We start from the raw sequence: 16,009 nt of genomic DNA on the forward strand, positions 1-16,009 counted from the left end.
AAGAAGCTTGGATTCTTTTCTTATCTAATTTGCATTTGTCTATTTTATCTTGTTCGGATTTATACAATATTCGTTTCCGGAAATGCATGTATGCATTCATATAGTAAAAATCAATTGCATACTCTATTACAAATTGACAAACCAAAACATTTTAGAACATGTATGTTTGCTTCGATCTATCCCATGAAAGTTCTTGTTGATGGTGTATTCAAGTTCATTATATAAATAAATAAGTACTTTTCTCATAACGAGAAATTACGAATCAAAGAGATCCTGAAGGCATATATAATCATCAAAAAGGTGTTAAATTGTAGCGGCTTGAGATACCACAGTTCAGGTAAGAAAAACAAAGCAAGTGAGAAAAAAAACAATAACGGAGGTGCATACGAGGAAATCGATCGTTCCGGAATCATCCGAACATCTATCGAAGAAGCCCTAGATCGACAGATTTATGCATCTTATACAAAAACTGGAAATCGAAAAAGGATGAAGACTTACAAAGAAGGAGATCAGAACCCATAGAGAAGATGAATGATTGGGATCAGGATTCTCAGTAGGCTTGGGCATTTTGGTAGTTGGGTTGGGACGTCTCGGATCTTAGATATTAGGATCCATCCAATAGAGTAATTAGAATTTGTTGGGTTTAGGTCGATTCGGGTCCCCTTGTTTAGAAACGTTAATATCAATTATTTTTTGTTTCTAAAAGTTTCGGGTCGGCTTCGGCTAGTTAGGACCCGAAAAATACCCAAAATCCAAAAAAAATATCTAAACCCAAAAAAATATCTGAAAATATTCAAATATCCAAAAATACTAAAAAAATTATCCATAATCTGATCCAAAACTCGAAAATACGTAAAAAGTTTATATGATTATCCGAATTATATTTTTGAAAATCTAAAATTTTACTTGAAACCCAAAACTATACCTAAAAACCCGAATTCAAAACTTAAAAAAATATCTGTAATACCAAAATTATATATCAAAACACCTTATACCTAATATATATTAGAAGCTTCAGATATTTCGGATACTTCTCGGATTCGGTTCGTGTCGGATCTAAAATCCGCAATTCCTCCACAACAAGATTCATTGGGGTAAATGACATTACATGTACCTGATCCGAACCGTTTTTTTCTAGTCGCTCGGATCACATGCCAAACTTTTGAGGAGAGATTTGGGTAAACCTTCTTCAGAGCTTGGGAGGCAAGGATACTTTCGTAATTAGCTTATGTAATTTGACTAGATGGGCCTTCTCCGACAAGTATACTTCCGGAGCTTTCCATCTTTCTGCGACAACGTTTTCAAGACTACTGCGCTATCAATTTTACACAACCCAAACCTATTGGGCCTTTACAAGCCAATTCTCTCTACTGGGCCCCGAAGAATTCTCTGGGGCCACTCATCTGATCTTCACTTAAATTGTCTACTAGAGTTTATACTTTCTACAGATTTGTAAACTCTTGCAACTATTTTAATCTAATGCACCAAATGTAAGCAAGACAAAAAAATTGACTAGATGACGACGCAGATGTATGGAAAAATGGCGAGGATACTTTCGTGATTAGCTTCAAAATCTGTGATTTGGGATTAGATAACGAATCAAATTTTCAAGTGGACCAAGTGGGTTGGCAAAATTCTACTTTAGCTCTCTTCTAATTAGGGCCGACTCGTTCAAACGCAACGGTTGCAGTTGCGGAAGTTTGCGGTTGTGGATGCGGGAGTTTGCGGATGCAGATTGCGGTTCCAAGCGTTATTAAGCGTTTTGTACGACTGGCACAATGTTTAAAAATTATTGCATTTACGGGATATTTGTAACTGGTTGATTATGAGATATTGCAGCGGTTTAATAATAAATTATTAATATTAGCATATTATAACATTATAAAAATATAAAACAAGCTATTGTGATAAAATATAATGATTATTAATATGATTTATAATAATATTATGTTTACTTATGATACTCTTTGTGAATTTAAATTAATATATAAAATGTGTATATATATATTTTTATACTATTTCTATTTTAAAATTTTAAAAATAATTTTATATTTATTTATCTAGTTGCAATCGCAAACGCTAGCTGGAACCAACTTTTGATTTTAAGAGGTTCGGAGGTGTTTAAAACGTTTTGTAGCGGTTTGTATGATTGGAACAACAAATAATCTACGTGGTTATGCAGATCCGACAAAAACAAAAAACACACACACACAAAAAGGATGCCAGGCAAGAGAAATCTAGTTGTTCTCTGAATCAAGTAACTTACACCCGTGCCACAATGAGACATATAAAGCTTATCCCCAATGCATTAGTATTATTTGATAAGAAAATTATGTATAAGTTCCTATACTAATAAAAAAATTACTACAATATTATAAGATTTTTTTAAAAAAATTAATGCAATGATCTCTTTTATATATAATCAGGTATAATTTAGAATGAACATAATGGACGTGGTCGGGTTACAGGTTTGAAAATGTGCCAGGTAAAACACCCCGGATTTGAAACCTACCACTTAGATAAACTGCACACATGTGGGAATATAAAGTATTTATATGGTTTGTCACTCTGTCTCATGGTCTTCAGGATTAGTTGGGTATTCGAGCACAGACGACCCGAATTACCTAAAAATAAAACAAAAAGATAAATATATAAAAAAATTGACTTTAGATAATGATTTCCTTAGATAAAAAAACATCTACAACAAGATGAAAACAAAGCTAATCCTCCAAAAATTATTAAAATTCAAGTAATAGTGATTTAATTGGAAAATCAACTGATTTTTTCATTAAAAAAATTAAAGCCAGAAATAAATTTGATTTTTATTATTTTGTTGCAAAACTATAAATAAATTAAATATTAAATAACTATATAGATTCTAATGTGGTTAAAGACATTTGTTGATGAGAAAAATATTATGGAACTGAAAAAAAGCTTTGGAACAAAAATCTCCAGACAGTTAGTTGTTTCTAGATAAATTTAACAGGCTAATATGTTTGAGTCAAGGCTAATCTTCAAATATTTTAAGATGCAATACACAGAGAAAAGGATCACATATAAAATGTTACCAAGTTTCTAATAAAATTATATTTCGTTAAACTATAAAAGATGAATAGTTATATTATTATGTACAAGATATTTACTATTAACGAATAAAAACTGAAATACTTTTTTTGTAAAATATACTAAAACATGAACAATTTATTAAAATTGTTTTAACTTGAGTAACGAAAATATCAACTATAAATATTATATATATATATTAACTGTATTCTACAGAAAGCATAGAGTGGTAGCCTCGAGATACGATACGCACAAATCCGGTATATCGTATTCGTACGGAGCAAACATTCGTATACGTACGGTACGGTATGTCTGCATTGTGTAAGCCACACTTTTACAAGTATCAGATTTCCATTTTCCTGCCCAATTGTTTTTTTTTGTAATCGACGTGAATTCTTCTTCATTTCGCATAATTGGCAATGGATCTTTCCATTAAGAAGGAAGAACCATTAGACACATACTGGGTTCGACTTTCGAGAGAACTTCTTCTTCTTGATATGCTTTCCATTTTTGGGATTCTCCGTAAATAGTATTCATTACAAAAAAAGAACCATTTGATTCAGATTGGTTTATTGATTCCTTCTCGACGTGGGTTCTTCTGAATCCTTTGAATTATCCCTTACTCTATGATCACCATTTTTTGTAATTGATTCAGACAATTGGATTTTTTTTCATTAAGAAGAACCCTAGAATATATTTGGTTAATTAACTCTAGGGCTTTTTTTTGTTTTACACCTCGACATACTAGTAGTAGATTGTAAGCTTGTGGGAAAGAGCAATACAAACATGCTTAAAGTTGACTAACACATCTTTCTACGTGTTTCTCTTTTATTCTTGACCATCATCATACCATAGTTTATAGGTTCTGTTGCTTTTTCTTTCACTGCAGCTTCATGCTTCTCATCCTGCCAAACAAACAAAATTGTTTAGACATTTAGCTTCTGAATCTAGTTGATTTTGTTAGTTTTCATGTCAAAGAATCATCCTCCAATATAAGAGAAATATTGTAATTTATGGTAGAAATCTCCGGTTCTAAATCTTATTATCTTAAGCTCTGTTTGTGAATACAAAACATTTAGTATATTAGATATTATTTTTGGATGTTTCTTGGGCAATATGTGGGAATCAGTTCATATAAGATACTAGCTAAAGCAACAAGGAATGATTATAGGCATATTTAGTGCATATGTGGGTGCTTTTAGTTTGGTTGTAACAAAGCCTGAGAAGAAAACACTTGGCAGATTTAGAGACTCATATTGCTTAGTATCAGAAGTCAGAGAATCTTTGTAAAGTAAAAAGCCTTATGCTGAAACAGACATGCCCTTTTCCTTTTAAGTTTGATTTGGTCTAATATATTGCCATGGCATAGGAATATAATTTGTCTATACAATTATCTTTAAAATGGAACATAGAAGTAGCCTATATATTATGGATATAAACAAACTGGATTACCTGTAATTATCACAAATTGTGTCTAATTAGATTGAAATAGAAATGGTACCTTTTGTCCTCATCACGCAGCCTGCCCTTAGTGCTGCCTCCATTAGTCTTGTAGTTAGGGAATGCCACGTGCCCATTCTCAATGCTTTCTATGTCACGTACGAGAAGCTCGTATTGTCTCTTAGCTTCATCTGGTGTTGTCCCACCAACAGCTCTAGCGACATTGTACCAACGGTCAGGGGAGTCCTGGTCATAGGTTGCTAGAGCACTCTCAAAGGCTTTGCTCTGCTTAACAGTCCATGAGCCAGATCCATAAGCAGACATTGAGTTTGATGCCATTGTGAAAAAGAGTGTATATAAAGTTGATGTTTTCTTTGTAGTAGTAATAATATAATGAGGAAATGATGTGGGTACAGATGTCGAAGAGTTCTTGCTCTTTATAAAGAGATGTGTTTGGAGGAGGGATCGAAGTGGGGTATAGTGCCAGTTGGCTAAGATATCTTTGCCAAAACAAAATTAACTTTAGGTCTTTGTCTCCATAGGAAACGCATAACTAATCTTGAAAAGAATATTGAGCAAAAATCGTGGAGATCAGCATCAAAGATCCCAAACTAATCACCCCCAAAGATTACGTTTTAAAGTGATTATTTCCATCCACATTTGGCATATGATGCTCGGTAGAGAAATCTTTTCTATAAATGTTGTAATTAATACATTTACTTTTCTTTCCCAATGTGTTATAATGATATTAATACAGAATATTTAATAGGATTATACCCTTGAATTGTTACTCTGTTTGTATCACTTTAAGTGATGTTTAAGGTTTTTGCACAAATATTAAAAAAATACAAAATTTTATGTAATTTATCTTGATCATATAAAATAACATTAAATACAACCAATTCAACCAATAAGAAAAAATAGTATTTTGTAATTGATCACAAGTTTCAAATGACATTAAATTTTATCTATAATTATGAGAATATCACTTATTATGAAACAAAATAAAAATTGTTAAACATCAATACTATTAAAGCAGAATATTTAATAGGATTATACCCTTGAATTGTTACTCTGTTTGTATCACTTTAAGTGATGTTTAAGGTTTTTGCACAAATATTAAAAAAATACAAAATTTTATGTAATTTATCTTGATCATATAAAATAACATTAAATACAACCAATTCAACCAATAAGAAAAAAATGTAGTATTTTGTAATTGATCACAAGTTTCAAATGACATTAAATTTTATCTAGAATTATGAGAACATCACTTATTATGAAACAAAATAAAAAATTATTAAACATCACTTAAAAGGATACGGAAGGATACGGAGGGAGTATGTTATTTACAAGTTATGTCAGTGCCATATTTTTTCATAAAACAACTTATTAATTTCAGCCATAAAATGAACCAATCGTTTCGCAGTATTTACTACCCAATAGAATTTCAACATTTATTAATATTTCCTATATCACAAAATCATTCGAAAAATTAATCACCCCTAAATATTATCCTCTATTAAATATCCGATATATTCTCTTTTCCTTATTTTGCACATAATGTTTAATTGTTCTTCAAGTTAAAAACTTACCTAGAAAAAAAAATATCTTTTGAAAACAACATCAGATTCAACTTGGCCCATTACGTTTGTTGTAAATCCATGTTAGCAACAAACTCTAATTCATGACAAACTAATTAAATTATTTCCAATTTTATTAATCTTAATGTTTTTAGTTATATCATAGAAACTTTGGATTACAAAAGCTTTTGAAATGTATATATAATATTTAACAACAAAAATGTATCACAATCCTTTTATAAATGTCACATCAAAATTCAAAATTTCACAATCTCATTTATGCCATAAATAAACATTCTTTCAATTGCAAAAAGAAAAAGTCTATTGAAGGAAAAAACTTATAATTTACATTACTCGGTTCAATTTTTTTTAAAACCATTGTACTATAAAATTTACAAAGTTTGTTTGTTGTAATGAAAACATATAATATGGAAAAATTCTCTAGGATAGACCCAAAAAAAGTTTTTATCACAAATGTAGACCTTAAAAATAAAAATGACCAAAATAGACTTAAATTTTTTTATCAAAAGAAGTAAATATATATTTATACCCCTAAGGTTAATTAATCTAGACATTAGGATTTAGAGTTAAAGGGTGGAATTTAGGGTTTAAGATTCAAGGTTTAAGGTTTAGAGTTTAGGGTTTAGGGTTTAGAGTTGAGGAGTGGGGTTTTGGAGATAGGATTTCAAATTTTAAAAAATAAAAAAATTTAAAATTTTCAAAATAAAAAATGTTATTTTGGTCATTTTAGCTCTTAAACTCTATTTTGTGATAAAACCTTGAAAATATTTATTTGAGAGAATTGCCCTATAATATCTCAACAAACTTTCTAATTAATGAACATAAACATATGTGCTTTTAAAGAGCCGATCAAAATCTAGTTATCTAGATTAAAAAGGAACAGTTTAGGTGATGAGTAGTTTGGAAAATTCTCTTACTGGAACATTCTGGTCTCTAAACACAGCACAAAGCTAACGGTATCCGTAACAAAGGAAATCATAATTATTGGATTTAAGTTAGGGAGAAGTCTCTTTTAACAGATGATTTTCGTTGACTATAAAGATTTCTTCTTATCGAAATCTTTGTAATCTGCACTAATCCACACGAAAAATATATGGAGCTTTTCATGTGTTCTCTTGAAAGAAAGTGGGGGCAGAGAGCTTTACCTCGGGATTCTGAGTCCTGAAAAAAACATATCAAGATATCTAGCTGTATGGATTTTTTCCCCGTACAATCTATAGGCATACTTGTGTGTTCTTTTGTTGTTCTTGTTGAATAAAAGGTCAACATTGTTTACCTACCTTTTAATTCCTTGGCCGGTTGGGTCCATTTTTTGAAGTTAGGTAACTGTGTTTTTCTTCTTGGTCTTATATTTTATCATTTATGTGGATTCTTAGTCGTTAACTTGTTAAATAATCACTTTTCTTGGTGGATATTCAAATTGTTTTCTGTTCTTTGGTGTCTGCATTATTGACTATGGGTATGGGGGGTAACAAAAGATTTACAGCTGTCTTGACCTTGCTCTGATTTAATAGTTTTCTTTAGGCTGTAAATGTTGTTGTTGGTGGTGAGATATATCCACATATCCACTATTATACAGTGGTTTGATACTTTGTTATCTTAGTATCAGCACTTTTGGTTGAAATGGCCAATTAATTACTATGTTTGGAAGTATCCAAGTCTGGGATGGGCAAATACATTAACGTCCTGAAACTAGGAAGTTAACGTAGACCAAACTGTTTCATTGCACAATAGGAATATAGATACTTGGCTAAAAACAACAAATTCGTAAATGGTGCACTTGTTTGTTGGATTTTAACTCAGAAAGTGAGAACTTTGTTTCGAGTTATGTTATTCTTTATAGATTTGAAGATTTTTTTTTTTTTTTTTTTGCAACACATGTTGTTCATAAATGATCCACTTGTTGTTTGATTTTAACTCAAAATATATAGTTGATATTGGTTTGAAGTCTCAAGATTTTTCTCTCTCGGAAACAGGTGGTATGGAAGATGGACGACCATACACATATCTTATCACTACTGAATCAGGTTAGTTTTCAGAAGACCCCAAGTATTGTTTACATATTTTGTAAAGTAAAGCTAATAAGAACCCTACTTATTGGATCTTTCTTGTTTACAGAGTGTCTCCACTGATTTGTCATGTTTAGTCAAAGTGGTGAAACGTAAGTTGACTTCCCTTATGATAGTTTACTTTGCTTTGCCAATATAATCCCTTATAAGATCTTTATTTCTGTGATCCAAACTATCCCACGTTATATTATGCTTCAAGTTATTGTATGGATGTTTAGTTTCTAAGATGACATGGTTTGGTTTCAGGGTAGAGGCGAAACTTCTTGAGAAAGAGAACTTTAAACTAGAGAAAGAATCTTAATAATAATGAGGCCTTTGTCACACAATATATTCCAGAGATAATAGTTTGCAAGTTGCCAATAAATTTTGCAAGTAGGCATAGCACTACTGATATTCTCATCGTCACTATTCTTCAAAACCGACCCTGGTTGGTTGTTTTGAGCAAGATGCTAGCATATTCTGCTTCTTACTTTCTCACTCTGAATAATTACATCAGTAAAGATTTGATCAGGGTTTTATTCCATTGTTAATATCTTTTTATGTAAAAATTCTAGCTCCAGTGATCATTGCTGAGAATTTACCAGGAGTACCTTCCAAGGAATGTGTATGAAAAGGAAGGTAAAAGACAAGAGTTCTTTTGGGCTACAAATTTCCTGTTGAAATTTGGAATCCTTATCCACAAATCTATCAAAAAAAAACAAGAAGTATTCTTATTCCTCTCCAAGTGGTTGCTCCTTTAGCAACTTGGAGAACCCGAACATGAAGTAATCACTTGGTTCCTCTATAATGGATGTTTCTGTAGCTCATGTTCAAGATGTGTGTTCAAGTATCAGTACACAAACTTGAGGAATTTATTTTCCAGCCTAGTGGTGAGATATTATTATCACCAAAGGAATGATCCCTTTACAAATTGGGATTCGGACAAACTTTACTCAAAAGAAGTTTTATCACTAAGAATCTATATAGAGCAGTCCCGTTGAGGCACTAAACAGGCCATAGTAGCCGATAACAGTGGAGATATTTGCTTTACATGTTTTTGTCGTCTCTTGGGAATCTTTGAATAAAAGAACTTAGAATCTCCATGCTCAGAGGCTTTAAATTGGTTTAACGAGAGAATATCTAAACCCGGACGAATGTGCTAATATTTGCTTTTGAACAACTGATGCTTGTGTAACCAAAAAAAAAAAAAGAGAACAACTGATGCTAATCTTCTACCCATCTGAGACAGAGCAAGTGGAAGCATGCATTAGTAGCAGCAGAGAACTGTGTTCATATGTGTTGGTTTTGGTGATTTTTTTTCAGTAAACTGATATTATTGTTTTTGTTTTATTGCATAAAAATTAGAAGCAATGCAGTGCATAACTGTTATTACTTTGATTATGTTGCTGAGCTATAATCATACCTTTGTTCTCTGTTGATTTTTTTTATTTGCAGCAAAGACTTGATTTCTACTAAGCCAAGACCACAAAGAAAAAATAGGCTTCTTATCAGTTTGGTTCACATACACTACAAGAAAATAGCGGTATTCTGACGGACATTCCGACGGAAAATGAAATCCTCGGAATATCCCGAGGAATTTCCTCGGAAATTCCGAGGAAACCAAATTCCTCGGATATACCGACGGAATTCCGAGGAAATATCAATCGGTCGGAATACTCTTATGGAATACCGAGGAAAAATGTATTCCTCGGAAAAAACCGATGAATTCTGAGGATATATTATAGCCGTTAGAGAGCCGTTGGAGAGCCATTGGGGGATTTTATTAATTTATTTTATTAATTTAAGCTCCTATTTTTATCTACTAATAAAAAATTGTCATTCAAGTTTTAAATATATATAAAAAAATCTAACAAAACATGAGTATTTAGTAGTCTTCGGATCTATGGATTTAATATCCGGATCCGGATTCGTGGTTTCCGGATATCCGGGTTTCGGATATCCGTCTCGATATTCTATTATCCGCGGATATCTGGATCCGGATCCGGATTCGTCAAAATAATTAAAAATAATTTTTTTAACAAAAAATACTAATTTTTTAATATAATACATAAATTAAATATTTATAAATATATTTATATATGTTTATAATATTGTAAAAACTAAAATATAATATTATAAGATTAATTCATGTATAAATATTAATATATCAAATATAAATATTAATAAAATTTAAAAATTTAATGTATTTTAAAAATACGGATACGGATATCCGGACCTAAAAATTAAGATATCCAGATCCAGATTCGGTTTGCACGGATCCAAGATTTTACTTTCCGGATTCGGATCCGGGCACCCCGGATATCCTATTTTCGGAGCGGATCCGGAGCAGATTTCAGATAATAAGTCTCAGGCCTAGTATTTAGTGCATTATATATTTGTAATATAATTTTTTGACATTCTCAAACGACATACTCTCAAAAGAATCTAAATAATAAACTTAGAACCATATTACTAAAATTTATAAACGAATGCTTATATTATATTCCCACCAATATACTTTTGGCTAAAGATATTTTATTACTACTGCATGATAATTAGACTTAAGCAAAGTATCGGTTCTGTTTTGGTTACCCAATTAAATCAGATCCATGATGTTTATGAAACATGGAATTGAATATCATAGGATTCGAACTCATCAAAAGGCAAATAGATACCACATATACATTGAACAATTTCAGCTTATTTGTAGTTACACATTATTAATACTAGGATTCAGACCCCGCGTACCGCGGAGGAATAATATCAAATTTTAATATAATTTATTATGATAATTATATAAATATTTAGCATGAAAATGATAATATACAAAAATGACATTTTCAATTTTTAAATGATATCTGATTTAGGCTAAAATTAATGTATTACAAAATACAATAATCGTATAATAAGGCAAAATAAAATTGTTTCTAGTACAATGTTTAAAATTAACCATGTTTTTTTCAACAAAAAAAAATTAACCATGTTATAAATTTTTTCATAACATTTTTCAAAGATAGACTACACAAATCTATTTACAGAATGAGACATCAAAGATTTGCCCTTAATATTAATAAGGATAATAGGAAATAGTTACAATTAAAATTTGCAGTTTTATGTGTGTTCTCTACGTATTATAATCATTTTTGGAGTAATATACTCGACTTCTTCACTGTGTTTTGATGTTGACTGCAATGTAACATTTAAACCATTGCAAATGTTTATCTAAAAATTGCAATTAGTGTTTTAATTTCGAATCGAACCGGCGGTCAAATTGGGTTAAACTGTGAACCAAAACACATCCGCGTCAGGTGGAAAAGATTGGGTTTATTTACAATTCATAATCAAAAATCAATTTTAATTGTTTTTTTATTTTAAGCTATTATAACTATTACAAATAAAACCTTTTATATTTCTATTACATATATTCAATTTTTTTTTTAATTTTACATAACTCACTGTGATAAATATGTAAAGTTAAAAATATTGATTTTGTATTTGAAATCAAATGTTAATTTTATATTTAATATTCATTTGGTTTATATTTAAATTTTATTTCATAATTATTTCCATTAAATTTTTAAATAAAAATATTAACTATGTTTGTAAATTTACCGAAGATAACTAACAAAATGTTAAGATTTAATTATATGTTTATTCTATTATTAACTCAATTTTTGGTTGAACACAATTAAATCAAGTCGAATTGTGGTTGACCCATGGCGCAAAAATTTTCCAGTTTAATTACCAGTCTTGTTTTTAATACATTGATTGCAATGATACACTTAAATAATTACAAATTTTCATCTTAAATAATTACAATGGCTTCTTAATTATTGAAATTATTTAACTAATTTTTTAAGAAAATACTACATTCTCTCCAAATTGAATTATCAATCTTCTATTTGTTTTAATATGTTAATTTTGTTCCAAACATATATTGCTGAAAATTGAATGTAAATAAAAAATTTGTAAGCTTTAAGAATATTTATTTATTTGTACCATCCAATAAATATGTTTTATTTTTGAAACCCCATATTAGGAACAGTCGATTAAAAGTGAGATTAATACCTTTTCAATAATTCTATATTGTTTTAAAATTCTACAATATTTTTTAATGTAACTAAGAAATTCTCAGATATGTAATTTTCTTGCAAATCATTATAAATAATGTTCCCATCTCATTAGTTGTTTTCTCGATTTTTATTAACACCATTTTATCTTTTCAGTGTTATAAATATTTTAGATGACTGCTAGCTTATTAATCAAAACTTCTTTTTTTTAACCACAAATACTTTTATTAATTCAAACCATAAATGGGGATACAAGAACTTCATTAACCAAACATGAGGAATATTAAAAACTCTGATTGTTGATCTTCGAGTAAGGTTAGGATGTCAGCTGCTTGATTTCTTTTTCTGTTTACATAATCGAGAGAGCTTTCAGACAATAAGAACCAAATTTGTGTATTGGCATGCATGGAAATAAAACTTATAATATATTAGTTTTAAATGTAAATTTGCAATTTAGAGATATGCGTTACAACATACGTAAGTAATCCATATTTAAAATAAATTAATCTAAAATATTTAATCAAAAAATCTCCTATAGAGAATGATGATACAAGAAAAATTAAAAGTGATTTCCCCTATATTCTAACCGGAAAATAAGAACCAAATTTGTGTATTGGCATGCATGGAAGTAAAACTTACAATATATTAGTTTTAAATGTAAATTTGCAATTTAGAGATATATTTTATAATTTAATGCAATAACTAAAGTATTATATTTTATAGTTATTTTAAAGTGTTATTTTATCATTAACATCACCACATTTAGTTAGATTTTAATTATATTATCATTTAAAAGTTTTAAAATATTTACCTTATTAAGTTTCAAAATACTCAATTGTTAGATAGACAATCTTAGAAATTCAAGGAGGATGTTTTTGGTAAATAAAATTATTAATAAAATCCTTTGGCCGGAAAAAGCATGTTTATTGTAAATAAAATTATAAGATTTTATAAATTTCTTTATTTTTAAATATTTGTATAATATACTGTACTTTTTACTTTTGTTTAATATCACACATGAGATTCTCTATTCTTCTTTTGATTGATTATTGTACAGAGAGAATGATTATCGCCTTCGAACCACCCTCTTCTCTACCCATGAATCCATGCTGTAAGGCATATAAGAAACTGGTTGCTTCTCCTTCCAATACTGACTAGACTCTTCCAAGTTGTGCAAAACCTGATCCCAAGTGTTTCCCTTGGTTGTCCCTTACTAACCATCCAAGTCCAATGATTAAATAAATGATTGACATCACTCGTACGTGAGCCACGCCTGCATCAGGTTGCAGAAAACTTTCCAATTCCGGTTTGCAAGGGTGCCGTTTCTGATGAATCTGCCCAACGGCTTGAAGATTGTTACTGTTGTTAAATGTTAACGTGTTGGCGCCATGGAGTCTTCTGTTTAATTCTGTCCTGAGACTGTAAATCACAGCTTCAGAGACTAACCCATTCAGTTTCCTTGGCGTGAGATTGTCTCTCAGAAAAATCCAAGCCGAGAAAGCATCTCACGTATTGAAAGGGATTTGAGGTTGTCCACGTCGGCGAAGAGCCAAGTTCAACAATTTCTTACTGAATTCACAACGTAGCAGCAGGTGGTCACGAGTTTCATTAAAAGAGCCACATAGGCAGCATGACAGTGATGTTTGTAAACCCCATGATGCAATCCGCGCTCGTGTTGGAAGGCGATCAAAGCAACAAATCCAGAAATTGAACGCATGTCTAGGTACGGCACCCTTAAACCAAACGTGTTGGGTCCATGGCTGCTTGTCTTCTCTGTCCCTACGAACCTCCCAATAGGGGTACTCGATATCAATCACCAGCCAGCAGTACTCATCCTCCAATGAAGGAAGAGATATTATATGATGTACCTAAAGATCTTCGGCTGCAGCAGAGCGAGCTCCACGTATTAGCCATTTTCTCTGATCACAAGCTTTTGATACAGTGGCTGTTTCCAGATGTGATGATGAGTGGCCCTAATGAGTTCCATGAGTCCCACTAGACACTTACTCGTTGTCCATTTCCAAGTCTTGAGTAGATAAACTGAGCAGCAATATGTCGCAGGTTCAGTATTGCTTTCCAATTACATGAGACAGCTTTCTCCTCATCTAAGCTCCATGAGACAGCTTTCCAAGTCCATGATGGTAGGAACTTGCATTCCTAAAGGCCATGCTGGTTAGCGCTCCATAGTTAACATGGAACTCAGTCACCAACTTTGGCATTTTTCTTCAGGAGAACGTTGGTATACACGTGCAATTTAAATGACATATAATAGCCAGAAGGCACCTTTCAAACTGATATGGCTCCAATTAGTAGTTACAACTACATTTGTCTGATCTTACAAATTTTACAAAGAGATTTTATGATAGACAAAATGACTTGTATTGAATTGTGGTTTCTATCAATATTCTGAATGGGAAGAATTAGAAACTTAACAGAGACAGTAATCTGAGTAATTGCAGAGAAATGGATCGGAAAACTCAACAGGGGTAACTCAACGTAAAACAAAAAAAAATGAATTTATTGGAAACAAAAAGTTAGCAAAATCACCAAAAACTCATCAGGAAAAGTATTTGTGGAGATTTAGATCGGAAACTGCTGAAATTTAACAGGGCAATAAGTTCATCAGACACTCAACAGAGACAGAATACAAAGTCAAATTGTCTTAAAAGGAGAGGGTTAGAGGAAGAACATCATCGGAAACAGATGGCAACGAAGAAAAGAGATTAAAAAACCAGGGAGAGAGATAAGAAGCAAGGAGAGAATGGAAGAAACCCTCAAATAAATGTGACAACGTATACAATCTCTTTGATATATAACATTTTGTAAAGACGCACTCTTAAGATGATTAATGAGGTGTATGAGAAAAATCCGGCAATTTACTAAGGGGCGCCTTTGAAGAGATATGACTTGGTGTGACGAAGACGTCGCTTTGAATCTAGTATGTCATACTTCTGTTCTTAAACAAAATCCTAACCATAAGATTATATCATAGGCACAAATTTCACCAATAGATTTTGATTTTTTTCCTATAAAAAAAATGATGATGTCATCAGTTAGATTAAAAAGGATTTGCTATTATATATAGATATATGTATCAAAATAAAAATATATATTATCTATTATCTATCTTATTAAAACTCAAGTACAAAATTGGAGTGTTTGGAGACTTGAATAGGACTATTAAAAAAATTTGGAGTGTTTGGAAACGTGAATTGTAGTCTTTTAAAAAATTAATTTTGTTTGAAAACAAGGATAGTAGTATTAAGAAAAAAAATAATGGGCTTATGTTATTAAGAAAAATTAAAAGTCCATCATATTATAAGAAACTATCTATCTGGCTCAGATTTAAAATATTCGAAAATGGGTAAATCTAATTTCCTAAAACTTTTTCTTTTCTAAACTAACCATAAAACAAAATTTAAAATTTATACACATATTTCAAATCAAAATAATAATTTAAATTTGATTTATATCAAAAATTGATTAAAAAATAATACATATATTCAAAAATGGATTTTTACTAAACTATTTTTCAATAACCATTATAAAAAAATGTTGTCAATATATATAATAAAAATACAATACAAAGCCCAATTTGAAATACCAACTCAAATTATGGTTTTTATATTTCATATTAAGTTTTAATAAGATAGATATATGTAATTATTTATATGATGGTACGTATAAAATACTATTAATTATATGATTACTTATATGATGGTACGTATAAAATACGATTAATTATATGATGACAGTATACGATATATAATAATGAATAGGGATG

General features: G+C 30.6%; 2 protein-coding genes across 3 annotated transcripts in view; both read right to left on the reverse strand.

The window, feature by feature from the left end:
- The window catches only part of LOC106342539 (acetyl-coenzyme A synthetase, chloroplastic/glyoxysomal), a 5,720-nt gene extending 5,137 nt beyond the window's left edge, over positions 1 to 583 (reverse strand). Inside the window, exon 1 of one of the 2 annotated variants that reach the window (XM_013781507.1) lies at positions 499 to 583. In XM_013781507.1, the coding sequence (XP_013636961.1) occupies positions 499 to 567 (69 nt within the window). In that variant the 5' untranslated portion in view covers positions 568 to 583. The remainder of the gene's footprint in view (positions 1 to 498) is intronic. The other variant, XM_013781510.1, reaches the window with a different exon arrangement.
- A 3,130-nt stretch (positions 584 to 3,713) lies between these two features.
- Positions 3,714 to 4,899, reverse strand: LOC106340424 (protein RADIALIS-like 2). The gene is made up of 2 exons (XM_013779302.1): positions 4,565 to 4,899; positions 3,714 to 3,968 (listed from the first exon to the last, which is right to left on the reverse strand). Exons 1-2 carry the CDS (start codon positions 4,840 to 4,842, stop codon positions 3,944 to 3,946), a joined length of 303 nt encoding a protein of 100 aa, XP_013634756.1. The 5' UTR covers positions 4,843 to 4,899; the 3' UTR covers positions 3,714 to 3,943.
- Between the last annotated feature and the right edge of the window lie 11,110 nt (positions 4,900 to 16,009).

The sequence above is a fragment of the Brassica oleracea genome, chromosome C4 (assembly GCF_000695525.1).
Source record: "Brassica oleracea var. oleracea cultivar TO1000 chromosome C4, BOL, whole genome shotgun sequence".
NCBI classification, from domain to species: Eukaryota; Viridiplantae; Streptophyta; class Magnoliopsida; order Brassicales; family Brassicaceae; genus Brassica; species Brassica oleracea.